Source organism: Colletotrichum paranaense, assembly GCF_030867605.1.
Source record: "Colletotrichum paranaense strain IMI 384185 chromosome Unknown Scaffold_3.1, whole genome shotgun sequence".
Lineage (NCBI taxonomy): Eukaryota > Fungi > Ascomycota > Sordariomycetes > Glomerellales > Glomerellaceae > Colletotrichum > Colletotrichum paranaense.
In genome coordinates this window covers 3,815,276-3,832,919 of record NW_026848961.1, presented here as the reverse complement: position 1 = coordinate 3,832,919, position 17,644 = coordinate 3,815,276, and the positions used below count along the sequence as shown (strand labels likewise).

The following is a 17,644-nucleotide window of genomic DNA, read 5'->3' as shown; positions in this document are numbered from 1 at the left end:
CTTTTTCTTTCGTCTCTCCAGAAACACCATTGCAAAAAAACACATCAAAGGTTCATCAAGCCGCTCCGTACATATCAAGTAGATCAGGGGAATCATAAGCATCAGCAAAAAATTCCGGCCAACATTAAACATCCCAACAGAGCACGTGGATCCACTGCCTTCCGCCGGCTGCTTTCGTTTTCATTATACTCGTGACACATGGCACACTGACGCTGGTATTGACAGATGAGATTGCTTGAGGCAGCATATTAGAGTCAATGCCAGGTCAGCGCTTCCAATTGGGCCAGTCGTAAAGAATTAGAGCAGCGCAGCGACGAAGGCGGCACCGAGGAGGACCGCCATGCCGGCGGGCCCGTTGCTGCTTCCGGCGTTTTGGTTGGGGGCGGATGCCGAGGTGGTCGCCGCCGAGGGGAGGACGGTACTCCTCGCGCTGGAGCGAGTCGATGTCGTGGCCAGGGTGGTGCCGTTGCTGGAGGCGAAGGCTGTGCTGGTACCGGCGCTGGGAACAAAGGTAGATGAGACCTCGGTGGTCACCTCGGTAGTGCTGGGCACTGCAGACGTGGAGGGGGCGAGGGTGGACGAAGGGGCGGGAGTGCTGGAAGTGGTGACGACGACGGAAGACGTGGTGGTAGGCGGCGCCGGCGTTGAGCTGGTGGTCGGGGGAGGGGTGGTCTTGCTGGTGGTGGGAGGAACGGAAGTGCTCGCGACGACGGGTGGGTCAGAGGTGAGGCCGCTAACGCCGTGCTTTGCGGCGCAGTCGGCCAGGTTCATGCCGTTGGGGCAGCAGGTCGTGTCGCTGTTGCTGCCGTGGGTGCAGTAGAAAGATGACAAGCAGGAGTCTGATGGTAGGTGTTAGTATTCAGGATGCAGGCTGTCGTAGAAGAACTAAAGTCGACTCACTTCCGGTGGTGGTTGAGCAGCAAGTCTCGCCGGCGGCCGGGTTGAAGCAGTGGACGGCCTGGTCGGTCGACTTGCATTGCTCATAGCCGGTTCCGCAAGCCTCAGCGCAGGTGTTACCACCCTTGTTGCAGACTTCGTCGGCGGGCTGGTAACCGTCGTCGGCACGGCGCATGAGACCCAAATCTCTTCCGGCGGTGATGCTGCGCTTGAAGACCTTGGTCTGCTGTTGCGCGAAAGCCTGGGCGGCGAAGGCCACGAAGGCCACAGAGGCGAGTGAGCGGATATGCATTGCGATAGAGTATTTGCCGGGGGGTTCAGTGGTGGTTGAAAATGGTTCGATCGGGTAGTCGGTTGATTGGAGTCTTTCCTGGAAATTTCCGGAGGACAGTAGACTCAATGGTGATCGTATGTTGAGAGTGAGCGCAAAGTCGACGCGGAACGAGTGAATCGACGACGAACAACGAGAGTATCGACGGAGCGAGAGAGAGAGAGACAAGTACTCTGGACGTGGGATCGTGACGGGAAGGTGTAAAAGAGTGACTGGGCTGGAGGAGCCTGACCTAAAAGCGAGCGACGATGCAAAGAGCGTTGCGGGAGAAAGACAGAGGCAGAGCGAGGGACGGCGAAAAGACTGGAGATGAAGTGGAGAGAAAGAGTGGGAGAGACTGGGAGTTGAGTCGCGAGACGGGGGGCAGTAGGACATGGGGATGAGTCGGCGACAGGCGAAGGGTGGCACGGGGCAGCCCTGGACTGGGATTGGGATTGGGAAAGCGTTACTAACACCAACACTAACACTACGGGCAACACTAACAGTCTGTCAGTCCAACAGATGGACACCTAGACTGGGCGAGAGACAGAGAGAGAGAGAGACGCAGACAGAGATGATGGCTGATGGTTGTTCCCAAGTGCGCTCAGCACGGATTCGGAAGGATCCTCCTTTTAATTTCATTTGCCTGGACAGCAACCACTTGGAGTCGCTTGGCCGACAGGGCCAGCCACGATGACCCCGGCTTGGAGGGGAGCGCGCTTCCATTCGGATCAGAGGCTTTCCAGAGCAGCCAGTGGCCGGCGGTCGCTTGCTTGGTCAGTGAACAGACCGTGCCTGGGGTTGTTGATGCTAGCCAGCATCGGCAGCCCCCAATGGATCATGTTGGGCGAAGAGTGGACGCGGTTGTGGTTGACTGGTGGTGTAGCGGCCTGCCACTGTTCCCACCAGGTTGATTCCTGCTCCTGTTTGGAAGTGTTTGGAGAGGGTGGCACTGGCCCTCGTGCGGCGTCTCAAGTGGACGGCAATGAGAAGAAAAAGGGGATGAACTGGTGGTCGTTTATGCGCCAAAAGTATTTCGTACCTTTAGTTTCTTCTCTCTTGGCGCAAACTTGGTGACAACGCAGTATTCTCACGACCTCAACCCAGCCTCGCTGACCGCCACTGTCAAGTGTCAACAGCAACAACAACAAGTCCGTCCACTCGTACGAATACAGACTCCAGTTGCAGCGGTCCCTCTCCGATGCCTCCACGATTCCACCGAGCGAGGGTGCCGGGGGCCCTGGAAGGTGGGAGAGGAGGCCCTGGAGCCTTTGAGAAAGAAACGGGCAAACGTGACCGCCCCCAGAAGCAGAGAAGCAGCAGGGAGGCTTGTCGCGTCGACGGGGGCATTTAGAGGGGCGAGGTCAGACAGACACTGGCAGGGAGAGACAATCCAGTTCCAGTACCCAGAAAGAGAGAGAGAAACGACAAAAGTCGCGATGAGACCAGAAGGGGAAAGACCAACGGCTGGAAATCTGCGCCTGGGAAATGAGACAGGTGGCGCGCGCCAGCCAATCTTTCTTTCCAGGAGATTTCCAACGTGCGCCTTCCTCACCTCAGAGTCGCACAAGTTTTTTTTTCCCTTCCTGCCAATTGAGCCGACCCATTCCTTTTTAGGTGGATCCCCGCGGCTGCCCCTGTTCATCCAGTCCCGAAAAAGCTAGTGCCACCATCGGGTACCTTGCAGCGGCCAACCCAGACGTGCATCATCCGCCAATCGTCTGGATGAGATTCTCTTAGTCACCCCAGCCATTGTCCCACTCACGTGCACTATTCCACTCTCCAGTACGTATCGGCTGCGAACCTCTCTGTCTCTGTCTGTCTCTGTCCTATCTACGTGCCTCTGAGAAAGGCGGCAAGGCCCTCCTTCCTCTTTCTCGTCCTTCTTGGCCCCCACCAGCTCGGCCATCTGACGAACCATCGGACGCCGTTTCAGGTGGCGTCCCGGTGCTGATTCGCCCGTTCGCCTAGGTCAACTCTTTTTCTCAACAAGCATCACCTTTAAACGTAGGTACTTTCTTAGCCGCGGCAAAGAGAGTTATTGGGAATGTACTCCGTACATCGTGTACGGATACAATGGGCAGTGGGCAAATGAGAAGATGGCTCTATGCACCTAGGGATCTGGAAATTGCAACATGACGTTGCCTTTGCCAGGTTTCCCCATCCTTGGATCCCCCCCAGAGTCCAACCCAATCCCTTTTGTACAATTCACTCTCCCTTAGGGAAAGCGCCGCCGATTATCATCACGTCCAATTTCGTGGTCATCCAAAAACGGTCAGTCCAATGTACCAACGGACCACGAGTTCACGATCCGTGGCACAGAGTCCAGAGCACCAGCGATCACGGAAACAATACCCCGTACACCACCACACCAGGAATTAGCACGGTCGATAGCCGCCGGATGGCCTCGGGTCCGGCTTAAACCCAAAACTGTGGCCGGCCTTTTCGAATCTGTTGCTGGCCTACTAAGGTAACGCGACGTGAAATGCGTGACGACGCTAAGCTTCAACGTCTCGTCGTGTTTCCAAATTATCGGATTATTACTTTTTTTTTTCTGAGCTGCGTATGCGCCCATATCTAAGATAGAGCGCGGAAACAAAAGTTGGCGAGAAGCATGCTGTAGCAGATGGACAAGTCTCAAACACAATTTCCTTGTAACATTATTCGCTCGTCGACACCTTGGGCTCAAGACTCACCTGAATCCCAAGGACGAAGCGTTTCTCGAGAAAAGGGAACCAAAAAGGGGTCCAGCGCGAATTTGACTCAAACTGAATCGGACATTGGACGATGGTGCTATCGGATTCACACGAACAGACGTACGCCGCAGCCTATCTTTGGTAAACCGGACAGCTTTGACTGTGTCATTGGCTGTGCGCGTTATTGACATATCGCTGTTGATGCTGCTGCAAGAGGACGAGCCGAAGCTCGGGTTGTTTTCTTCGATGCGAGAACTCTTGGCGCTGTCGGCTGTTTTCGGGCAAGCGAGTGGGAAAGCAGAGGGGTTGTATCCGTAGCCGAGGCGATCCTGAGCCGTCGATCATCCTGACATCTTCTGAGAGGGAGGCGAATGCTTCGTTGCAAGCTTTGGTCGCTGAAGCTCCTGAAATCGGTATGTTATGACTGGGTCTTCGCTTCGTTTGTTGGCCATTGCGATCCAAGTTTCCGAGCTCGCCGGACCCAAAAATCTTTTTTTGCCATTGAAGCCATTCGCAACTAGCATGACTGCTCTGCCAGCGCCAAGATATTTCTTGTGAGGTACTGAAGTCTGAGGCTCTGCTAGCACTTAGCTCACTTACACCTTATGGAAGGCGCATCTCGAGTTGATACTTCACAAGTATCCTGTTCCATTCTGATGCTATCGGTAGCAGACTTGATGTGTTCCGTAGCATCGGCATACCCTCGACCTCATATGTCAAGACCGGTCTCGGATTGAAGGCAGGAGGCAATGAGTTGTGAGGAGGGACTCACATGGCATGTAAAGTGTCGCACAGAGAAGAGCAACCGATGTACATGCAGGCGACTTGATCACATGACCGCAAAGGAGTAATCCTTCACTTTGGATAACAAAACACTCATCTAACTACAATGAACCAAACAACGGAAGGAGGAGGACCTCGGGCGGGAGACTTGACCATGCTAGGACACTCACTCTACCTGTCATCCAAACCATACATAGTATGGCAGATGGTGGCATATCATACGTAGGTGATACAACTTCTAATCTCGTGGGGGGATAAAACTAGAGTTACCAAAAACCAAAAGAGTTCCACCCCCCCCCCCCCGGGGGGGCTGAACTGAGGGCTACATCTCTGGTGCTCAAGCTGGGACTCGAACCTCGAACCTGGTGTAGTCTAAGCCGGTTGAACAGGCTCACCCGTAGCCATCCCGCCAAACGGTAGTTTTGACCTGACTTCGCAAGCCTGCTGAGGCGCTTGCTGCTGTTGGTGACGGGAATGGACTTGAGGGGGGTATATAGGCTTCCTTCCTCAGGGTTGCCATTCATCTGAAGGTAAAGGCCCATCAAGGTACTCAGCCTACAGTGCCCTTGTGGAGACGAGGATTCGTGGTGAATATCGACCGATTCCTTGCCTTTTTTAATCAGGACAGAGGAGGGAGGAGAGATTGGGCTGGTAGACTCCTCCTCAACCGTGAACAATGGCGTGAATCATGATCAAGATGATTTTCTGATATAGAGAACAGCGTTGAGAAGACTACACCTGTCTCTCCTCGACTTCAGACTGATATCCGGATAACAGTTCCTAAATCCCCAAACCCTCATCTGGAAACACATATCACAAGCCAGGGAGGCGCGGTATTCACCAATATCGAAAGAGACAACAGTGTGAAAGTAGGAGAAACTTTGATTAATGGTACGGGTATATACAAGTTCTCTTCTATCTGTCATGACCGATGTGTTTGTTTATTATCTACACCAAATTCGTTTCATTCATTTCATCCAGGGTAAAGATTTAAGAGGATGGGGGTGGGTATTGAGGAGAGGAGGAAAAGGTATTTATGACTCCAAGTGCTTGGAGGCGGCCTTGTCGCCGTAGGCGTCGTCTCTGGCCGGGTCGCCAATGACGCCGTGCTCGTCCGTGTTTCCAATCTTTGAGGCGCTGAAGCTGTCGAGGTCCTTCTTCCAGACAGTGTTGAGGAAGATGGGGTAGGCGAGGGAGACAACGAAGCCGGCGAGGGGCACGACCATGGAGATGTGGTATCCCTTGGTGTCGGCGACGAGACCAGTGAGACTGGGGAAGAGGGCACCACCCTATGGAAGGAATTAGCAACAATGTCTTGTGGAGGAGTACCGGAAGTGGTGGATGACGGATGGAAAAAACTTACACAAACGGATGCGACGATCCAGGAGCTACCGCGCTTGGTGTGTCTGCCGAGGCCACGGATGGCGGTGGTGAAGATGGTGGGGAAGATGCACGACTCGAAGAAGAGCACGAGGGAGAGCATGGCGATGCCGCCCTCGCCCTTGATGCCGATAGCCAAGGCGATGAAGATCATGATACCCGTCATGAAGACCATGAGGACGAGACGGGGCTTGATGACCATCATGAGCCCGGCGGCGGCGAAACGACCAATGGCAAAGAGACCCTGGCCGATGGCGTAGCGGTCGCTGGCCTCGGAGTGGGTCAGGCCGGCGGACTCGACGGCGTAGGAGATGAACTGGGAGGCGACGGCGACCTGGGCGCCGACGTAGCAGAACTGGGCGGCGACACCGAAGAAGAGGCGGTACTGCTTGCGGAGGGGCTTGTCGTCGTGGCCCTCCTCGCCGGCGACCATCTCGGCCTGGAGGGCCATGTCGCTGTCGGTGATCTCGGGGAGCGGGACGACGAAGAAGACGACGGCGAGGAGGAAGACGAAGGCGGCGATGCCGAGGTAGGTCCACTGCACCTTGGACAGGTCATTGGGCTCGGTGTGGGAGAAGAAGACGCGGGCGGCGAGGAGAGGGGCGATGACGGAGCCGACGGCCTGGAAGGACTGGGAGAGCTCGAGACGGAACTCGGAGAGGCGGGGCGGGCCGCAGGTGGCGATGAAGGGGTTGGCGGAGGTCTCGAGGGTGGAGAGGCCGGATCCGACGATGAAGAGGGAGCCGCAGAAGCCGGGGAAGGAGCGGTAGACGGCGGAGGGCCAGAACATGAGGGCGCCGACGCCGTAGATGCAGAGGCCGGTGATGAAGGTCCAGCGGTAGCCGAACTTGCGGACGATCCAGCCCGAGTAGGTCAGGGGACCGATGAAGTAGGCGCCGAAGTAGGCGCCCTGGAGACCGCCGGCCTTTGCGGCGGTGATGTTGAGGGCGATTTGGAACTTTGAGTTGAGGACGTCGAGGAGGCCGTACTGGGAATGAGTGTGTTAGTATGTGGATATTTGACGTCAAAAAGGACCATGGACTTACAGCGAAACCCCAGAGGAAGAAGAGGACGGTGACCAAGGTGATGGGCAGGATGGACTGCTTGACGGTCAGGGCCGACGCGCCGGTCAAGCCCTTGTTGGAGACGTTCTTGCGGTGCTGTTGCGCCGTCGCCTCGGCCGTGCTGGGCCGGCGCTGCTCGAGGACCTCGTTGACATCTGGCTCCTGTCTCTTGCCGAACATTGTGGCGGATGTGGTGATCGGAGTCGGGAAGTGTTGGACGGTTGTAGGTAGAGTGGGAGGAGAAGGATGGAGAGAGAGAAGAGAGATGAGGATGAGGTGATATATAGATGAGGCGAGAAATCACTCAGAAAACCCCCGCTAGATATGCGAGTGTATATGTTTGAGAGTGACAAGAGTCAGATGCTTTACTGCTCAGGAAGTTCCCTGCTGGCTGATGGAGAATTTCTTCTTCCTTCATCTCGGTGCGGCTTGTCGCATTCATATATACTCATGAAATCCCCGGCCGGGGTGTGTGAGTGAGCCCCCCCCCCCCCAGACCCAAGGGCCCATGGGGTTACGACGCGACCACGATGATGCGGAGAACTAGCCGGAGCTAGAGAGAATATGGGAAATCTCCAACTCGGCGAAACCGTCGTGCCCAGCATCCACGCCACTTGGCTGGAGGAGGGGGGGGCACCATAGGCCGTAGACTGAGCGACTAGGCCTGGCTGGATCCGACGTCGTGGTTAAGGTGGAGTTTTTCCCTGGTCCGAACTAGTCGCATACGACTCTCACCTCGACTCTCTTCTCGCCCTTGGGGCCTGCTACGGAATGTTCCCAACGTTGGCACGTTTTCCCAGGCTTTGGCTGCGCACCACTGAAAGGTCTACTCCGTGCTGTACTGTAGACAACCTTCACAGCATGCGAGAAGGGGGGTGAGATCCACACCACCCTGACGGCAGAGATCTCGCTCAAACACCAGAACAAGCTTCATCGATCAACTCGGTAGTCTCTGTGCTTAGTAGAAAAGCCACTGCCATCGAATGTGTGGCCGGGCTAGGTAGCTAAAGCAAGTGATGGTGCTGATCAACACAGCTAAACTTCGGAGCGCACGAACCCTCGAGTGCTCCAGCCTCCCTTAGAGACAAACTGACAACCTGCAAGCTCTTTAGTCGTTTTCTTGACGGCCTTCTAGATGCGAGACCACGATGTTGATCACCCGGGGCAGGCACACGGTAGCGGTAGCGGTAGCGGTAGCGGTAGTGGAAGTGGTAGCGAACTGAGGCGAAAGAGAAAAGAATCTGCAACTCTCTCTCTCAGGCCCAAGCAGTCCCAGCTTCGCGCTTCTTTCCGGGCTTCGTACCCACGGCTTAAGGTGCCCCGGCACTTGAGGCATAGCTTTTCTGTTCAAGTTGCAAAAGCATTCCAGTAGCAAAGCAGCAAGACAGCCGCCAACATGCCTTATCTCGGCCTGGGCAGCGGCAGCCAAGCACGCGAAAGAATGGCAAACCGACCAGGGGGGGCAGGGAGCTAAAGATAAAAAGGCCGAGAGACGCCGCAGAAGCTTGACAGAAGAAGCGTCGCGGGAGGTGGGCGGGCACGGCGGCCCACGCCGCTAGTTCGAATCCCCATGGGCCAAGAGGTCGAGGAGGTTGAAAGGTTCCAGCTTTTTTTCGCCCGCAGACGCTCAGAAAGGGAGGAGGGAAGTTTGGGGTTTGGGGAAAAGAGTGGGCGCTGCGTGCGGGGGAAGCACCCAAAAAACATAAGCTCGCGTGGAGAACGAGACATTCTCCGCGCGCGGTCAGAGAGAGTGGAGGGGGCGGGTACTCTGTACCACAAATTCAGCGAGTATATCGACGGTTCCAACTGTTGACGCGGGGACTGGGGGGAGGGTTGGAGGACGCGCGGGGGGGACGATTGGCTCGCCCTGTCCGGATCTAGCATGGCGCTACGGGTACTATCTCGCAAAAAAAGAAGAAGAGACGGTCTAGTCTACTTCACAGTGGTCTCTGGAATTATTGGGTTGCTCTGCGAGTGGGCTTTAGGATTGTAGGTTAACGGGCATGTATCATGTATGACTGTTGAGGCTTTTTTTTCCCTTTGGTGTTTTATTTCGCTTGCGGTGGGATGATGGCGTTATTGAGAAAAACTTTTGGAGGGTAATACGGTTACACACGAAATGTCATGAAAGCGTTGGGAATGAGCAGCAGAGACTCGGCCGAATCCTATACGCCGCACGTCTGCTGTGAGGGCAATGAGGCTTTAACAGGGCCCCTGCCGGACATCTCTCCGAAGGATCGTGCCATGTTATGTGCGTATCACATCAGAAGCTTGCAATATGTCTGTTTTCTCTCTGTAACACCGAGTTGTGAGAATTTATTTATCAAACAACCTCTCTTGGCAAATTGGGGACCGCTCCACCAAACAGCCCTTCCATGTGAGAATACCAAGAAACAACGAACAAAAAACAACTCAATGGTGCCATGCATCATGTGATGAGATCATGGCCTCGAAGTTGGTCCTCCCCGCTGAAGAGACATTTGGGTCATGCGGGGGATGATGGGACTCTTCTTGCTTCACGTCTGTCGATCCTGGGGTTTTAGGAACTCCAGTTTTCCAATTCTCCAGACTCCTCCAGACTGCAGAACGCGACGACGCAGAAATCTGGAGTCTGGAGTCTGGAGAACAAAAAAAAAGGGGACAAGAAAAAAGTGGCGAGATGGGAACTGGGGTAAAACCGTAGACCGCAATCAATGGCCTAGACTCTGCAGTTTCTCACTAATCCTGAAGAGCCCCATCAAAAAAACCCCCAACCCAAAATAATGATTTGGATTCCTTGACTCGACTCGCGTAACAACACCTAAAGACTCACAGAAGAAACAGAGACCGAGACTAGCTGCCACCTGACGTAGAGGTAACGCCGAGACTAACGTCCCCTTCCCCACGCGAATCCAGGTGCCGGCGCCGTGGATATTCGGTCCGATGCATCAGGAGGCTAAGACGTAGCTACGCAGTTAAAAGGTAGTAAGTAACAGCTGAGGCAGCTAATGCGAGGTCTGGTCGCCCGCTGCCCTGCCCAGCCCAGCCTGCCGGTAATGGTATGCGTAGTACGGAGTAGCAGCGTACGATGTTTCTCTCGCAAGAGCCTCAGCCGCGCCGGCCGGAGGGAGAGACGCCAGACGCCTCCTTTTTTGTTAATCTTCGGGGAAACCACAAAAAATACCTCATGGATGGATGGGACCAGAGAGTACTGAATCAACGATTTGGATGGGAATGAGTAATGGACTCTGGGATTGCACTATTGCAAGCCCAAACGTTTTGTTGGGATCTAAATCAGAATAATTCCCTCGATTATCGATGCCCAACTCTCATGACACCATCAGGGACACACTTTCTAAGAGAACGGTATACCTTCTTTCGTTACGGAGTACTTTGACAACTTTGACAACTGGACAGATCTGGGCAAACGACACGAACTGCGACATGGGCGGCTGATGAAGAAAATAAAGTGGCAGCAAGGTTCACCTCGCAATCGATATAGTGTAGTGGAGACGTGAACATTGCTGCCACGCTGGCACGTGGACACGTGAGATTGAATATGGCGACAAGCTTCCGACTTTGCATCAGTCATGTCGCTAAAGTGTCTTTTTACCTCAGGTTGTGTACGAATACATGTGATATGGCATAGTTAGGTCTGTCTGTCTTGCGCTGCTCGAGGCCGGTCTGGGTATTATCCTCCTCGAAACCAAATCCACTCCTCCTCCCCAATTCCTTGCAACTTGCTCCTAACAATACACACTATATAGCACGCTCTTATCGCGCCCCCGCCCCCCATCCCCCATTAAGATTAACCTCAGCAGCGCGCTCCAAGGATAAGAAAACCACCGTCCGTCTTCTCATGAAATATTATACACGTAAAGCCCCGATCCATATCATTGAAAGTACCACCAGCGGGAGAAGCATGTTGACGATGACAGTCTAGTCGACTGGCTCGCGCAGCATTTTGGAGATGTTCTTGTGCATTTGGGCATACTTGTCCTCAAATGTCCGTTGAAACTTCTCACATGCCGCCCACATGGGATCGCCCTTTTTCCAGTACGTGTAGCAGTTTTCGAAAATCTGGCGCACGTCGGCTGCAAACTCGTCTTCTGTATGGTACTGATGTTGCGACATCTTGAGCTTGACTGTGTTCAAGTCCATGGGTTTCTTCACCTTGTCAAAGTAATCGGGTACACCATCCTCGGCTGGGTCGACAGGTTCCTTGAATGGACCAACAAGTCTCGTCCAAAAGCCTGTGGCGAGTCAGCTTGTATGCCTACATGTCATGATTCGCCATTGCTTGACCTACCAGGTCCTGATAACATTCTATCAAGCAGATCGGAACAGAACTCAACCTTCTGCTGGGTCGTGATTTCGCCACTTGGGCCCGGAGCAATGCTGCGTCGTTTCTGGATGACGGGCTTTTGGCGGGGTGCCGATGCTGCTGCCGCTACAGCCGCCGCCTTGCGGACCGGGGGAGGTGGCGCGCGAGAAAACGCCTTGTCTCTATTTTGAGACGCAGGTAACGGCGCAGAGGCCCGCCTGTTCTTCTTGGACATGTGTTCTTGTTCTTCTTCACTATCTTCCTCCAGATAGTGCACACTCTTTCTAGGAGTAGGCTCGGCGGACGCAGTATCGGCCGGTGCTGCAGGCGGCGTAGGCAGGTTCTCGAGTGAACTCATCGTCACGACCAGCTCGCTCAGAACCTCCTGAGGGAGAGACTTGGCAAACTCGGCTTTCTTGTCAGATGAGCGCATATACTCTGCCGCCCACGAGAGAAGGAGCATCCGAATAGTTGAGCCCTCAGGGGTGTCCTTCCAAACCTGGACAAGAAGGGGAGTAGCGGGGATGTTCTGCGTGAGACGTCTGCACTCTTTCATTGCGTCAAGACTCGTATCGCAGAGACCATCAATACCCAGTTCGTGACCCAACTTCCACACACCAACAAGTGCCTCATAGGACGGAAACGTCTCGGCATCCTCTGAGACTTCTCCAGTGAACAGAAACAGCTGAGCCAAGCCGAAGACCTCCGGTGTGTACTGTGGCAGCTTCACCACATTCTCAATGGCCTCGGAGGCCGCGTTCTGTCCTTTGAAGTAATCGTGGTAGTATTTTGATTTAGCACACAAGAAGTCTCTCTGAAGGCCAAACGGCTTCTGTTCGGTTCCGACGAGGACGATGGCGAACGTTGAGTGTGGCTGACTAGGAGTTGTTAGATCAATGTGCTTGTGACATCAATGTCATCACCTACAGCCATGAGAACGGCATCTCCTGCTCCTCCGTGGGCTCTTGCTTGGCCTCCGGAGTGGCAACCTCGGGGATGCCATTCGAGGCGGCGACCAGCGCTTCGGTTGACATCCTGGCCTGTACGGTGATGTGGATCGACCTAGATGGTGTTAGTCGAGCTGAAGAAAAACTCCGATTCGTGACAGCCACTCATGGATCTCATCAAGCAAGAATGCATAAAAGGAAATGGGCATATGAGCGTCCAGGTGATGAGAGAGAGACTACTTTATAACATTGTTGTCGTTCACGGGAGTGAATCGTCGGCATGAGAGTGAGGTTGTGTGAGTGAATCACAGCATGAGCCAAGCTGTGGTGTCTGTCTGATGCCAATCGGGGTGTATTCGGACGCAGACACGCGGGAAAGAAAGTTTCTCGTATACAGGGGCGTGAGGGATGAAGACAACTTACAATGGTGTTCAGGTGTCGACGAGTATGATGAGATACAATGCGGAGCTTAATGAACGAGGTAGCTGACGAGGGACAGGTGGTCGAACTGTGGTCTTACAATCGCGGGTAATGGCGACGAAAAAGTGAATAGAATACAACGCAGACAATGGGAGAAGATGTGTGACAATGAGATGGTGTGTTTGATGGCATCCAAAGGATGAAGAGGAAGCGTGTAGTTGAAAATTTGCTCCCTGGGACGTTCTTGCCAGACAGACTCAACCTTGAGAATGAAGCGGGAAGGTGTGAAACGGCGGCACCTGCTGTGGCTCCCCGTGACTGTAGGTGGCCTGTGCGGGAGCTTCCTCAGGCCCATTGTTCACGTGTTCCCCGGCGCCCTGGTCCTGCCAAAATTGAGGACCTGGGAAGACCAGCTTACGCCACAGTTGCTGTCACGGTGCACCGCCACTTGACCATGAAAACTAGAAGGTGGGGACGTTTCCATCTCAAGGTCTCTGTAAACCAAAGAAGGTTCTTCCATCACCTCCTGCTCGTTGCTGTCATCGATTCATCAAGGATCTTCGCAATCCTCCGCTCTTGCCCCGGCTGCAGGGCCATGGCTAAGCGAGGTCGACCGTCCATCAGTACCTGAGCGGAAAGTGCGAGTGCATCCTGTCACGTCCCAGGAACTCGGCTTCGCAATTGAAGGTTGGCAGGCACGCAGGCATGTGTTGGACTTTATCAGTCTCCTTATCCTCGGAGCTCGCCGTAGTCAACGGCCACACTTCCCAAAAAAGTTGTCATCGCGGACCATTCCCCTTGGTCAACAGACAAACACACCGCGACAGTCAACACGCCTTGTCGAATCGCATTGGCGCTACTGCAAACCACTCTCCCGATTATCGCCCCGCGCTCTAATTGACCTCTCACGTCCCGTATCTCGAGCAGGTGGGAGTGCTACCCCCCACAAATGGGCCCTGGTCCGCCGACGGCAACGACGGCTGACAAGACTGACAAGCACTTTTAACTGTTGGCCAGCTTCCTTTTCAAGTCAAGAGCATTGCCAACATCGCTTCCCGTGTGGAGATTGGAACCTTTTTTTTCTTCCAACCATGCTGGCCCCAGCTGGGAAGATAGATAGAGAGGAGACTGTGAATATAAAGTGTCGCGAAGCTGCGCAAGTTGATCCAATTGTCGTTGTGTCGTTGTGTCGTTCCTGTCCCCTTGCCTCCGGTCTCCGTCAACTTTTGTGAGAGAAAACTGCAAAATCAGTCAATCCCCCAAACATGTCTCGAACAATTGGACTTTTTGCCGTCGCTGGCCTGTTGCGCACGGCCGCTGCCGGCCTTTACCCGGGACTGACCACCGCCAACCACACCTGCGCTCTTGGTAAGACCTCGGTGAGCCCTTGAGGGCCTACGACTCAACTGACGATGCGCGCCTCACAGTCGAACCCATTCTGTCTTGCTCTTGCGGCGCAAACCCCGACAAGGTCGACACTTGCTGCGTTGAGACGTACGGAGGCTTGGTGGTATGAATGAATTCTGTCTTTTTTAAAGATGTTGGTGAATTAACTGTGAATTTTTGTGGTGGACAATAGCTCGCGACGCAGTTCTGGAACACCCACACCGGTCTCGAGGCCGAGGGCCAAAAGCTGCCCGCCGACGCGTGGGGCATCCACGGCCTGTGGCCCGACTTCTGCAACGGCTCGTACACCCAGTACTGCGACCTCAGCCGTCAGTACGACCCGGCACCTTCCCCCAACACCACCACCGGTAAGGCGGATGGCACTCCGGTCCCCGCTTGGACCGGCGTCTCCCTGGATGAGTTCGTCAAGCCCTTTGAGAGGTTTGATCTTCTCGAGTACATGAAGAAGTAGGTACCCTGGTTCATGAACAAAACCCTCGCCCATCCAGAGAGAAACATAATCTTACAAAACTCCCCGTATTTTAGATTCTGGATCGCCCAGTACACCCCCAACTGGGTCCTCTGGGCCCATGAATTCTCCAAGCACGCAACCTGCTTCAGCACCTTTGACGTGGAATGCTACGGCCCCAAGTACCAAGAACACGAAGAAGTCGTCGACTTCCTCGAGACCGCCGTCCACTACTACCAAGAAACCCCGACCTGGAAGTGGCTCGCCGCCAAGGATATCACCCCGTCCAACAGCACCGCCTACTCCCTCTCGGACCTCCAGGCCGCCCTCAAGGAGGGCCACGGCGCCGTCCCTTACCTGGGCTGCTACGGGCCCCGGTACAACGCCACCGAGGCCGGCAAGGGCTCGCTCGATAACGGGTACACCCAGCTCACCGAGGCCTGGTACTACTTCCACGTCCACGGCAAGCCCCAGCGCGGGGACGCCGTGCCCGTCGCTGCTGATGCTAATGGCGGGCGCGTGACGAACTGCGCGACTACGCCTGGTGCTATCTGGTACTATGAGCGCTCTGAGGGTTCGGTCCAGTAGGAGCATCGTATGGTGTTGAGCATGTGAAAAGCATATAAACATACTAGTAATCAGTAATCTCCTGCTGCGCTGCCATTTCTGAACTTCAGTGTATGATGTGAATACTAGATGCAAAAAAACCACGTTGAATAACTACGCAGGGCCGATCTAGCTTTTTGTCGTCCATTGAGTTAGCTTAGGAGAGCCAAGGTAACCAAAATGCTATGTACCGAGATCGCCTCTGTCCTTCCCAACCCCACGCGTCAGCTAGTTTGGACGATGGGTATTCTACTCGTACAGTCCTTCCTTCAGCTAATAAAAAATCCCCAACGCCTGTTTGATGCGAAACTGTCCATCTCGAAAATGCATCTACTCCTCATCATCACCAAGCTCCTCCACAGCTGGCGCGACGTAGCCGGGGCGTTGCGCGGGCTGGGATGCAATCTGCGTCTCCGTAGCTGTTGTGGTCGCGGAAGCCGGGAGGGGCTGGCCAGTGGATGCGGCAAAGGTACCGCCGGCGCTCGAGGCGCCGGCGGATGAGGCCTTCTTCTTCTTGCCCTTCTTGGGAGCAGTCTATTTTTTTGTTAATCATTGTCCAATGGCGTTCATCGCACAGGGAAAGTGGCACTTACGTCGTGCCAGGCCCAGACGGGCTTGAAGCTGTCCATGAATGAGACGTCCTCCCACAGGTTGGGGAACAGCCAAAGGCCGGGAGATGCGACAAAGTAGGTGATGCAGAAGAGAATGACACGGAAGATGGCCATGAGGAAGAACAAGCCGAGCAAGCCCAAGAATCCCCAACTGAGGTAGTAGACGCCGAGACGAAGCTTAAGGGGCCAGAGGGGGTAGCAGACGACGATGAAGATGAGCACGAGGGCGAGGATGGAGTACAGCTTGCGCTTAACCTGGCTGCCCTCCCAGAACCACGCGTAGTACATCTCTTCCTTGGCCTCTTGCTGAGGCTCGATGCGGACGGTCCAGAGACCCTTGATGCGCTTCGTCTTCTTCGGGCCGTGGTCGTGGCCTTCGTGGGGGTCGGTCTTTGTGACGCGCAGGGCAAGCATGGACATGGGAAGAAGCTTAAAGGTGTTCTCGAGAGACGCACGATCGGTGATCTCGGGCAACTCGGGGTTCTTCTTGCGCGCCTTCTCGTAGGCGGGGGACTGGAGAGCGCGGAGCGCACGCTTGACTGTAATACGAATGTCAGGACTGGCTTGAATGACACAAATCACGATTATTCAGTACTTACCCTTGAACATGTCCTTGCGCTCGCCATTGAGAATACAGGTACGGGGCTTCAAATCCTGGGCGCGCAGGAAGCTGGCCAGCGCAAGCGCAACAGGGTTGGGCGGGCCAGGCCTAATGGGCTGCGGCTGGCCCTGCTGCGGCTGCTGCTGCTGGTGCTGATGAGGGTGAGGGTGCTGATGACCCTCGTGGTCATGATCGTGATCGTGAGCGTGATCATGGCCGCCCTCTCCACCTTCGCCGCCCTGTTGCTGCTGCTGTTGTTGCTGCTGCTGACGGATGGCCATCTGCTGCTGCTGCATGGCCTGCTGTCGGAGGTGGTTGAGGAAATCCGGAACACTCATGCCGGCCTTTTGGGCATCAGCCTCTATTTGTCTGCGCATGGCCGCGATCTGCTCAGGCGAAGGCATGGGCTGGCCGTTGGGGCCCATCTGCATAGGGCCCATGGGGCCGGGCATTGGCATCGACATCTTTGAATGTGGGCTAGTGCTCGAAGGCAACCAGTGTTTTGGAAAGACGCGAGGAAGAACTCTGAATGTTCTCTGCCAAGGTTGTCGGCGGGATTGGAGGAGTCCGGCGACAATTGGGAAAGAAGCCTGACTGCTGGATCAGTTTTTGTTGGATGAGCGGGAGTTTGACCGTGGGAGCTGCGGTCGTGGGCTGGGTCTTTGAACAAAAAGTGACCAGCAAGCAAGCCAGGTGTTCACTTCTGGTCCAAAAATCCGTGCAGGGGTTAAGGTCCGTCCCCTCCACCCATTGGGTCCAATTCCCGTCCATTGATAGAAATTCGGTAATCTCTTTCTCCGACACCCGTTATCGATAAGCCCGTCAGCCCAAGTGGAAGGCGCTTTGACCACACCCAAACTCAAATGTCCTCTGCATCACAGGCAGGCACGCGGGTTCAAACGGTCGAGCTGCCTTAGTCACCCACCATATCATGTGACCAGCCTTCGACCCACTATCATGTTACGGATCTTAATGAATCTTATGTCAGCTATCTTACATCAGCAAGACACTTACCGAATCTCCTCTTTGCCTCTTTCCACTGTGGCGGCTCGCCCGAGACATTCTGTTTGCGCTAGAGTAACACGAGCAACTCTTCCAAAGTCTCTCGTCCACCAGTTTTCTTCAGACCAAACGATGACGAGGGACTCCGCCACAGTTCCCAGCAACGGTT

General features: G+C 54.8%; 5 protein-coding genes across 5 annotated transcripts; 1 reads left to right on the top strand and 4 right to left on the bottom strand.

Moving 5' to 3' along the window:
* Positions 1 to 297: 297 nt before the first annotated feature.
* CPAR01_04867 (uncharacterized protein) lies at positions 298 to 1,189 on the bottom strand (the record flags this gene model as incomplete). The annotated part of the gene is made up of 2 exons (XM_060489147.1): positions 298 to 839; positions 901 to 1,189. The coding sequence occupies 2 exons, from the start codon at positions 1,187 to 1,189 to the stop codon at positions 298 to 300; spliced, it is 831 nt and encodes a 276-aa protein (XP_060353353.1).
* A 4,531-nt stretch (positions 1,190 to 5,720) lies between these two features.
* On the bottom strand, positions 5,721 to 7,310 carry CPAR01_04866 (glucose/galactose transporter; the record flags this gene model as incomplete). The annotated part of the gene is made up of 3 exons (XM_060489146.1): positions 5,721 to 5,975; positions 6,050 to 7,054; positions 7,113 to 7,310. 3 exons carry the CDS (start codon positions 7,308 to 7,310, stop codon positions 5,721 to 5,723), a joined length of 1,458 nt encoding a protein of 485 aa, XP_060353352.1.
* A 3,738-nt stretch (positions 7,311 to 11,048) lies between these two features.
* CPAR01_04865 (uncharacterized protein) lies at positions 11,049 to 12,467 on the bottom strand (the record flags this gene model as incomplete). The annotated part of the gene is made up of 3 exons (XM_060489145.1): positions 11,049 to 11,362; positions 11,419 to 12,311; positions 12,361 to 12,467. The coding sequence occupies 3 exons, from the start codon at positions 12,465 to 12,467 to the stop codon at positions 11,049 to 11,051; spliced, it is 1,314 nt and encodes a 437-aa protein (XP_060353351.1).
* Positions 12,468 to 14,065: 1,598 nt separating this feature from the next.
* On the top strand, positions 14,066 to 15,243 carry CPAR01_04864 (ribonuclease T2 family protein; the record flags this gene model as incomplete). Its single annotated transcript, XM_060489144.1, has 4 exons — positions 14,066 to 14,168; positions 14,228 to 14,310; positions 14,380 to 14,654; positions 14,733 to 15,243. The coding sequence occupies 4 exons, from the start codon at positions 14,066 to 14,068 to the stop codon at positions 15,241 to 15,243; spliced, it is 972 nt and encodes a 323-aa protein (XP_060353350.1).
* A 348-nt stretch (positions 15,244 to 15,591) lies between these two features.
* On the bottom strand, positions 15,592 to 16,937 carry CPAR01_04863 (Sec62 family protein translocation protein; the record flags this gene model as incomplete). Its single annotated transcript, XM_060489143.1, has 3 exons — positions 15,592 to 15,795; positions 15,855 to 16,411; positions 16,472 to 16,937. The coding sequence occupies 3 exons, from the start codon at positions 16,935 to 16,937 to the stop codon at positions 15,592 to 15,594; spliced, it is 1,227 nt and encodes a 408-aa protein (XP_060353349.1).
* Between the last annotated feature and the right edge of the window lie 707 nt (positions 16,938 to 17,644).